At 32.4% G+C, this 11,387-nt stretch overlaps 1 protein-coding gene across 1 annotated transcript in view; it reads left to right on the top strand.

The window, feature by feature from the left end:
- Positions 1 to 1,127: 1,127 nt before the first annotated feature.
- LOC124362638 (erlin-1-like) overlaps positions 1,128 to 11,387 on the top strand; it is a 33,277-nt gene continuing 23,017 nt past the window's right edge. The window contains exons 1-3 of the mRNA XM_046817315.1: positions 1,128 to 1,146; positions 4,038 to 4,143; positions 5,025 to 5,105. Of these exons, the coding sequence (XP_046673271.1) occupies positions 4,039 to 4,143; positions 5,025 to 5,105 (186 nt within the window). The 5' untranslated portion in view covers positions 1,128 to 1,146; position 4,038. The remainder of the gene's footprint in view (positions 1,147 to 4,037; positions 4,144 to 5,024; positions 5,106 to 11,387) is intronic.

Here is an 11,387-nt window from a genome sequence, read left to right as displayed (position 1 = left end):
TTCAACAACAAATCCCCCTGTATGGTCGACGGCAAGTGTTCTAAGCGATACCCTAGAGCATTGATTGCTGAAACCATCTCGGGAAATGATGGTTACCCGTTGTATCGTCGGCAATCAGTTGAGGACGGTGGGCGATCTGTAATTGTGAAGATAAAAGGACAAAATTTTGATGTAGATAATCGTTGGATTGTGCCGTACTCGCCAATATTGTCCAAAACTTTTGAAACTCACATCAATGTGGAATTTTGTAACTCTGTCAAATTGATAAAGTACATATGTAAATATGTTAACAAAGGTAGCGACATGGCCAAGAGGTAAGTGAAACGAAGTTCACCGAGTCAGCTAGTTATTTAATAAATTTGAACCAATAGGAGGTTGTGGCGCTATGTAACACCAGAAAGTAGAGACTGGCTCATAGCGCCACAGAATTGGCCCGAGTGCTCACAGCGCCAACACAACCGAATAAATAATCGTATCCAGGCTCACAGCGCCACAGATTTGGTCGAGTGCTCACAGCGCCAACACAACCGAATAAATAATCGGATCCATGCTCACAGCGCCACAGCTCATAGCGCCACAGGTCATAGCGCCACACATTTGGCCGGAGTGCTCACAGCGCCACAGCTCATAGCGCCACACATTTGTTGTGGCGCTGTGAGCTGTGGCGCTATGAGGCCGCACCGTTTTTATCACTGATACTGCTAAATATTATCAATTGAAATTACTTTTATATTATTTTAGAAGTTATTAAATTAAAAGCATTTCTAATCAACTTTGGGATTGGGATTGGTGTTCTTTCATTTTGATAGATTATAAGGTAGCAGTTAACATTTTACATGTTTTTAATTAATTATATTCCATTAGGTAAGAAAGAGAATCAAAGTAAAAATTCAGTATTAAAACACATATTTTAGAGCCAAAGAACTAGTTTCGAACTCATCTGGCAAAACATTACTTTTTCATAACATTATTTTGAATACCAATAAGAGTAGAACTTCTTCAAGTTCGTGAAGTAGTTGGTCTTTGCAATGTCTTTGCGTCTAGGGTTGGTTGATAGGACGAATGACGATCTGAGTGTCGTCAGTCGTGTTGATTTCATTTTGTGGTGGATGGTTTGAAGTAATGGTTGGTTGATATTGTTTTTAGGTTAGTTCTGCAATATTAATGTTTTAATGTAATAGTACATTGATTTAGAATTAGTTTACACATCTGCGTAATAATGAATATTAATATAAGATATCATTAAAGATTTGATTTTTTGTTGAGTACTATTTACATTTTTTTTATCCACAATATTGGCCTAATGTAAGAAATTTAACCTCAACAAAATATAAAAAGTAAACACTATCTTTTGAATTAGGCTATGCTGAACAGAACCATTGTCATCAACAAAATCCATAGTTATTAAGTAAAGTAAAATATATATATATATATATATATATATATATATATATATATATATATATATATATACAAATTAACATGGAAATGACAGGTACAACATGTTAGAGTTATGATAAGTAGACTCAGTTTTTTATACTACAAACCCGTAATCTTTTTTTGTCATTTGAATACATTTTACTGAGAAAAGTATGTAGACTTTGCAATTAGGCACAAAAAATTATTTCAAAATGGATTTTCAATATTTCTTTGTGTACTCCCTTTTTTTAGCAATCTATTATAACAATTATGGTATTCTAACTATAAAAATAAAAACCTTAGGTTTTCTCACAATATATATTACTATAGTTTATTATAAATAAAATGGTACAAAATATAGTTTGGTTTACAATTTATAAACATTTTTATAAATTTGAGTTTTTTTATCACGAAACCCACGCTTCTTGTACTACTTTGTTTTTGCGCTGAAACTAATTTATTTACCCAAAGACTCATACAAAACTGTACATTTTCTGAAACTAGACTAAATTTGTGACCTTTAGGATATCTTGAAATTTGAAATACATATACTGTATTTTCCAGATACTCCTCTTCCCCTTTCTAACATGCAAAAAACAAACAAAATTCCTTATTTACTGTAAAAAATTTAAATGAAAATATTTATTCTAGTTACCTGTTATCATTGTGAACAAAATGATACCAAATACGTTTTTTGCAGTAAAAAACTAATTTTTTACAGATTTTAGAGAAAAGGCTTGCAAAACTGAAAAAAAAACGGCTTAGCATTTAAGGAAAGTACTAAGAGCAGTTGGAGGGTTAAGCATAGGATCATAATTTAAAAATAAACGTAGCAAGGCAAACAATAAAAACACTTTAAGGAAATGGACAGCAATGTGCACTTCAACAGGTACATGACGTGCTTTATGAAAGCCTGGTGTGTATCCGATCGGGTGCATGATGGTAATTGTGAAAAATCATGAATGTGTTATGAACAAATCTGATAGTTAAATTACAGCAAAATATTTTATGCAGGTGAAAAGAGTTCAGCCTCGAAGCTATAATGGTGCTTCTGTATGGAAATGTGGTCACCCCCCTGAGAAACTAGTTCGACTTCACTATTTAGTCAAATTAGATGATGGGTATGTTATAAAGAGACTTGTAGATCAGCTACACAAATGTGAAGTAGAAAAATTCAATTATGATTCAGTGAAAACCACTGAAGTTTTCCCATGTATGTATCAACAGCATAAGAATCTTAGTACAATATTGCTACTAGACCAGGTAACAGTCGTTTCGATCCTGTAGGATCAGGAAAATGTATACATGTAAAGAGATCGAAGCAGTTAACAATTCCACTTATCAGCTTGAAAAATTTATCAAATTGATCTATTCTCATCTTAACACTTATGGAACCAATCCAAGATCAGCTTTTACCCAACAATAAGCTCACTGTACAAAAAAAACTGTATTGTATGATAAATGCCAAGTATTCAGAAGTTAAACATTTATAGAAAACTAGGTACTTTGGGATTATACCGACCACACCAGTATGAAGAACACAAAAACATAAATTTATAGAAATAAACATGATAGAACGAAAAAAACAACTCTTTAATTACAAAATTACAAACTTACAAGCATTTCCAGGTATTGTGATCGGTATTGTTGTCGCTGTTATCTTATCTTTCTCGAGAATCCCGATTACGGCAGGCCGCGCGGCATCACATGATTTGCACGGTACATAATTGTTTCAATTCAATTTATATTTCTGATCAGCCCCTCTAGAATTTGATATTTTACTGATAGGTACTATCTCGAGGGATGTTTTTCTTTCCTTGACATCAGCGCGGGCTTCGGGGTGCTGCCGAAGCCCGCGCTGATGGCCGGAGGCACTCGCATTTTGGGTGGCGGAATGTGATCAAGAATAAAAACAAGTTTTGAGTGTTTTTTCAATAAAGAGTTTAGTTTTAGTTTGGTAATGTTTGTTTTTGTTGAATTTTTGTGTTTGGAGAAATGTAGAGGTAAAACACGGAAGTACAACAAAGCGACGCTCCAGCTGAATGGGCGGCGAGACTTTGCAATCACGTTATCTACTAGACCGCTCGACTTTTACCTCTGTCTGAGGATGGGGAGGGGTTTGCGATAAGACAATTCCTGTTTTATATTGACGAAATATTGTTCTATTCTAATCTAGTAATCAGTAGAAGCAAAATGTCGAATAACCATTCATGTCTGGGTGTGGTCGGTATAATCCCAAAGTACCGAAAACTAAATGTAGTGTTTGTTTACTACATATAATGTACTTAATTAATTAGTTAAGAATATTAGAAAAAACAATCAGAACTCATTCTTGTATTCTTGAATGTTTAAAAAAACAGATAAACAAAAACTTAACAACAATGAATTAACTTGACTTCAAAAAACCTAATTTCAAATTAATTGTTTCTTCTATACTGCATTTGAATTCACCCAATCAATATGATGAAACAGTAAATATTTAGATTACTGCATTTTTAATTATATGAGTCAAATTTCTATTAGGCCAATGAATTTTGTTAACTTTATCTTTCTGTAAATAGTATGTACGATAGGAGAGTGTATTATATAAATTATAATGTATATTTAAAAAATTTTAGGATGGATATGATTGCAATATCTGCGGTGTTAGTGCTGGCGTTTGTTGTCCTCATAAACTTCTCAGTACATAAACTAGAAGAAGGCCATGTTGGCGTCTACTACAGAGTAAGTATTTTTACACTTCAGTTGAAACTAATTTATACTCCGATTGTAAAATTATCTTTCACATGTTTCAGTTACTTAAATAAAGTAGCATAATTTCACTAATACTAAATAGATTTTATTAGACAAATGCTTTCATGATGACTCAGGAATTCTTGGAGTTAAGGAAATCTCTTTTAAGGCACAGCATACAGATATGTCCGTACAATCAGAATTATGCTAAACGTGGCATACAGGAATATCTTATTTTAATTTATTGTGTACATTATAATTCACAAGAATGCTGTGAATGTGTAAATGTATTGATTTATGTCCGTTGGGAAGTAAATTAAATTGCTTGTTTCGTGAAAAATCAATAAAAAACCAGTGCTATTCTTTTATGAAAGTTTTGTATTACAATGCGAGGCGTGGCATTCAGATTTAATCAAAACGGCACGTACACAGTGCGACTGTCTGCTAGATTGCTAGAGCTTTTTTGAAAAAAAGTTTACTGTTTATAACCAAACAAATACGTGTGGGACTCGACAAGCTAACAAGAGGTCATTCAGGCTAAATTAAAGAGGGGCGAACTTATCAAAAAAAGCTTAAGGTAGCCATTATAAAATAGTGAGACAAGCAAAATCTTTTAACCATTTCAAAAACTAATGGACCTGACATGATAGACATATAAAAAGTATTTGATTGTTTTTTATAACTTAATGAACAGGAGGAAGTTAGGGGGAGGAACATATTCTTTTGCAAATATCTATCAGAGTGTTAATAGTGTTATTATGATTAGTTTTTTTTAAGCAACACTGTCACTTCTAGAAACTAGTAGTTGTAAAGACTTTTCATTAAGTATTGTTTCATTGCAAAATTTTAAATACACATGTTTGTTATTTTAGGGAGGAGCACTTTTGTCCCACACTAGCCCTCCGGGGTTCCACATGATGGTGCCTTTCATTACTACTTACAGATCTGTTCAGGTAAGTAACTCCTATTGTTATGATCAATAATTGTGCCCTTTTGTGCAACAGCGATGCAACGTGATGCGACACGAAATACTAAATGTAGTGAACATATGAAATAAAATACACAAATCACGTTGCGCTCTTTTAATTTTATTCCATATTTTAACATCTATTTGATAGCGTCGTGATGCTGTCTGTTTATTTGTACCCTATGGGTCACTCTAGTTAATACGAGGGCTGTTCAGAAAGTAACCTCCGGTCGATTGAAAAAAATACACCAAGTTAAGTAAAAATATTTTAATATATACATCTTACAACTACATCTTTGCACTATTTTTCGACATAGTCTCCATCACGATTGAGGCACTTATCGTATCTCTTCACAAGCTTTGAAATTCCTTCTGCATAAAAATCACCCGCCTGTGCCTTGAGCCAGCCGGTGACCGCATCTTTGAGCTCTTCGTCGTCATCAAACCGCTGGGACCCGAGCCATTTCTTCATATGCATGAAGAGGTGATAGTCGCTTGGCGCCAGATCTGGGCTGTAAGGTGGATGGTTGAAAACGTCCCACTTGAAGGACTTAAGAAGGGCTGTTGTTCTGCAAGCAGAGTGAGGACGGGCGTTATCGTGCAAAAAAACGATACCGGAAGTCAGCATACCACGGCGTTTGTTCTGTATAGCCCGTCGTAATGTTTTTAGTGTTTCACAGTACACGTCTTGATTAATGGTCGTCCCACGTTCCATGAATTCAACCAACAACACCCCTTTGGCATCCCAAAACACCGTTGCCATCAGTTTTTCTGGCAGAAAAATCTTGCCGGGCTTTTTTTGGTTTGGTAGGCGAATCTGAATGTGCCCACATCTTTGATTGTTCTTTTGTCTCAGGGTTTACGTACTTAATCCAGGTTTCGTCACCGGTCACGATTCTGTTTAACAATGGTTCTCCTTCGTCCGCATAACGTGACAGAAAGTCTAATGCAGAGGCCATTCTTTGAGTTTTGTGGTGGTCGGTAAGAATTTTGGGCACCCATCGTGCACATAACTTACGGTAACCCAATCTTGCTGTCACTGTCTCGTACAAAAGAGTCTTAGAAATCTGTGGAAAATCAGTAGACAACTTCGCCATTGTGAAACGTCGATTTTCACGAACTTTTGCATCAACTGTCTGAACGAGTTCGTCAGTCACCAAGGATGGTCTACCACTCCTCTCTTCATCATGAACGTTTTCTCGTCCACTTTTAAATAAACGTACCCATTCACGGACAACTCCTTCACTCATAACTTGTGGTCCGTACACGGCACAAAGCTCACGATGAATAGCTGCTGCAGAGTATCCTTTGGCTGTAAAAAACCGTATAACAGCACGCACTTCACATTTGGCGGTATTTTCTATTGCAGCACACATTTCAAACTGCCACAAAAACTAAACTAGCGCAGGTACGATGTTCACTCGACTACAGCTTGATGCCGACTGACCTGCTTAGTGCGTGAATGCACAGATGGCGCGCTACTCCCCTCCACTACCCGCACTGTGACCAACCGGAGGTTACTTTCTGAACAGCCCTCGTACAATTATTGTCTGATTACCAGCCACTAGAGCCCTATAGTCACTAGCACAGTAAAAATAGAAAATTAAATTTATTTTTTTGTGTAAAAAGTGTATACCTCAATGTTATTGCTATAAGTTAAAAATAAAAAGAGTTAACATTTCACTGACTAATTTTTAAATTAATTTTAATAGTCTATGAGAGAGAATTGTTCAACCTTTCCTGTCACAGAGGTATTCAATATCTTTACTATGTTCAATAGTATGTTTTACGACCTGTGTTGATGTGTAGAAGTTATAATACTTGCATAGGTACTCATTAAGATTTAGATAATCTTGACTATCTGTCATTCTAGATTCAATATTTCGTAAGTGCTTAATTTATTTTGGAACAGAAACCATAACTAAAATTCACACAGTTCTACTGTATGAAATATATTCTTTGTTGAATAAAAATTAATGCACAACTGTTTTAAGGATGTTAGTCCTAATTTTAATTTCTATAAAGTACACATTTTGGACTCAAATTATTTTTTTTATGTTAGGTTTATTCTAAAAAACTAAAATCTGGCATGTGATACTAAGTTGTAAAATAATGGTTTTAGGAGTTAGGAAAGGTGATGGAACAACATAATAATGAATTATAAATTGATTAAACGTAATCATTATCACTACAGTATAAATCAATGGTTGTTATGATTGTGTTAAACAGTGTTCGTGTTCCTTTGTTACTGTAACAACGTAGTTGACTCAAGTCCTTACATTATTGATCAGATTAAGTGATTGGATAGTCCATTAAGTGGTTATTGATCCAAACTTCTTCATCATCTAGCTCAAGAATACCAACCAAACATTCTTGCTCATCTACACAATATAGTAATTTTTTGTTATCTAACAAAATAAATAATCGGTTTAGCTTAATCTTTCTATTTGACATTTTATCTTCAAATTCTGACTTATTTGTAATGAGAGACATTGTTTTATGTTTTCTTAAAATTTACTTAAATAATGTTTATGTTTTCTTGAAATTTACTTAAATAATTGTTTACATTTCAAAACATGTAGATTTTTTTAAACAAAGGTTTCTTAAGTAGTTTTTTTATAACTTTATAAAATAAGGTTTCAGCTAAACTTTTTTTAATATATTAAAACCATTATATAATTTTTGACTTTATAGAATATTATATATACACAAATCATGAAATATGATATATGAAATTATGTTTACTAACAGTACAATTTTCTAAAGAATGGTTAGTTAAATATAATAAAATATAGTGAAATAATAAATTACAGGTTGAAAAATGTAAAAGTACAGTAAGAAGTAAATTCATAATAATACTCTTGTTTGTAAAGTGTATACGTTTCTTATACTCCAACAACAAATTAATTAAAAGTTAAAAAGTATACCATGAAGAAGTAATAACAATATCGAAAAAACTAAAAAGTATTTGAATACACAGTAAACATATCTTTAAAAGGTCTCATAACTCTATGATAAAAAATGAGGATGTAAAAGTGATTGATATTGTTCTTATGAACATAAAATCAATATGAATATGGCTGTTAGCCCAGCAGGTTCTTAAGCATTTATGCAGGGCCAATGAGAACTGTGGCGGGGCCCAGGTAAATACTCGCAAGAGCCCCCCACATTTTGTAATCTATTTTTTACCTAAAGACTATTTACGCTGTACTAAAATTAGTGTACTTACTAATTAGGTACTCAAAAAGTTAAAAATAATTATAGTTTTTGTGAAATTACTACAGTTTTTATCTTGACCAAATATTGGTGTCTCAGCTAAGGAAAATACATTCTTTATACTGTTCACACCTGAAACTACAACCTTAACATTGTTTGAAGATTCTAGAAAGGGCGAAACACAAAACAAAATCACATTACAAAAATAAGAGAAAAATATTGTACAAATAGCCTATTATAAATACAGTACGTATAGTATATCAAAATTGTAACTACTTTTACCATTATATTGTGGAAGAAAGTAGGCATGAACTTGAGAATTAAATAAAAAATTCCAAAGCACATTACTGCTTTGTTTTTTATAGCCTAACAGTTTATTTTTTCGCTAAGTTATTAATTTTGCATTGTCGTAACAAAAAAAATACAATATGTTGTTTTGTTATTAAACATATTAAATAAAAATTAGGACTACACACTGAAATTTTTCTAAACAAATTGGTTTAAGTTGTTTTTAGTAAGTGTAAACTGTTGACAATATGTTGAAAGAATAGTATTTTTTTTATTAAATGTATCATGGCTAGCCTAGCAATACATTAAGTGAAAAACCCAAAACTAATTTTGTAGCTACTAAGTTAACTAGAGACAGTGTAATGAAAAGACTATCAGACTACAGTTAAATCAACACTTTTCCATAGTTTTTGAACAAATGTTTGAATGATATAGTCAAAACTAATGCTTCTAGCCAGTTTGGATTCAATTGATAAAATTCTAAGATCAGTCAATCCATGCACTGTGATTTGTGTGATCTGTCTCCTGATATACCAACTCCACATAGCCTAGCTTTATATTTTGATCCACTCGCCAATCAGAGTTCAAGTTCAAAAGATCTTTATTCTGAGAATAACAAAAGTTGAATATATGCAACACATTAAAATTACATGCAATTTATATTTCTATCACTACATGCATTCTGTACCGTACATTCCCAATGCCCCTATAATGGCGCGTGCGGGAAGTAAAGTTGACTTACTAAAGTACGTATTTTGACAGTCATTCCTTTACTTGTAATAGTTCTTTTAGATCTTCTCCATGCACAAGTTATTCACAATTAATTATTCCATTTAAACAATACAAATAGACATCCGAGATAAATGCATTCTTCCAGTTATCTGTATAAATATGTTTGAATCTTACTATAGTAAACTAATTATAATATAAATTAATTGAGCCCACTATTTTTTCCAATTTGCTACTGCTAACAACTAACATGCATAAATAGATACTTAACTTATATTCACTAATAACAATGTTTGTATATATGCATGTAAATCTACATACATATACACACTTACATATACACATATGTATACAAATAACAAGAGATGAATTATATAAGCAAGTAACAAGGTATAAACATAGAAACAAATCAACAAATAACAGCAATAAATTAAAATAATGACAATAACAGTACATATAATTTTAAAGAGAATCAAACGGCTTTAACAATAATAATAATAATGATCTAATATAAATATACACACATTTTTTACACATGGAAATGAATAAAAATAAATAAATATATCAACAACAAAGACAGAAAACAGGTAAAATTCCAGATTTACTCCCGATATAAACTTTATACATTCTCTATTATAAATGTTAAGCATTTCATCTTAAATTTAGGCTTTCATTCAAAATATATACCATTGCCATATCTCTCAACCAATTTATTAAACATTTTTAGGCCAACATAGGAAAACTGATGTCTGGCAATTTCTTTAAAATAATTTGGTATATCGAGAAATAAAGACAATAAATAAAGACATTTATTTATCCTTCGGCAAGTCACATAACAAGCAATAGACATCGTCAATACTAGAAACTATTAGTTGACTAATTTGTCACAATAGTGTTTTAAAAACTTAATCCTATTAAGCAATATTACTCACTAGCCTATACACAATCTAGACTAAGTGTTAAAATTAAATTTAAAATATTCTTCTAGGTTGTACAGTGGATTATTTACAAGCCATTCATGTAATCTCTCTGAAAATTTATGATGGTTTAAATTTTTCCAAGAAACTGGTACCGTAACTTATTGAAAAGCCTTATTCCCATGTTTTTATGGTAATTCATTGATTTTGAAAGTCTTAATCTAGGCAGCTCAATTCTTTCTTGGTTTGGTGTATTATGAGAGTGTATGGCATTTCTTTGTGTATAAAGATGCAATTTTTCTTTATTACCATTATTAATACATCAAAAATATACAAATTTACAACAGTTAAAATGTGTAATTGCCTAAAAAGAGGTTGACAGTGATCACGTGGATTAGAGCCAGTTATGATTCGTATAGCTTTTTTTGTACAATAAGAACCTTTTGAATGCCTATTCCATTACCCCACACAATTAAACAATATCTTATAATACTTTCAAAAATGAAAAATAGGCCATTCTTAAATATCTTGGAGACACTTTATTTTTAAGGTTTGCAAGTAAATAAATTACTCTAGACAATCTCTTACAAATATAGGCTATATGAGTTTTCCATGACAGATTAGAATCAATATTTACACCTAAAAGCTTCACTGTACTTAATGAATCTAAGAGATCTTCTGTTTTTAAGGTTACCAACAGATGCTGCGCTTTTTCTTTATTTAGGAATAGTCCATTAGTTTCAAACCAATAAGTTGCCTCTAACAATGTCTTTTCTGAAATTATTTTTAGCTGATCCACATCATTATGATAAGATAACAATGTTGTATCATCTGCATATATTGTAGAGTAACAGGACAAATTATTGCTTAGGTCATTAATTAAAACTAGAAAGAGTATAGGCCCTAAAACAGACCCCTGAGGTACTCCTAACTTAAATTCTAAAACTTCAGACAAACTGCCATTGTGGTCGACTTCAAAATTTCCAAATCTTTGCCATAGAAACCATAATACCCCAACTTACTCAATAAAATTACATGGTTGACTGTGTCAAATGCTTTACTCAGGTCACATAAGGTGACCTGGGCAGCGATTTTACTCTCTAAGGTCAGTAAAAGTT

This window comes from Homalodisca vitripennis, chromosome 5, assembly GCF_021130785.1.
Source record: "Homalodisca vitripennis isolate AUS2020 chromosome 5, UT_GWSS_2.1, whole genome shotgun sequence".
Lineage (NCBI taxonomy): Eukaryota > Metazoa > Arthropoda > Insecta > Hemiptera > Cicadellidae > Homalodisca > Homalodisca vitripennis.
This window is presented reverse-complemented; position numbering and strand designations above follow the sequence as displayed.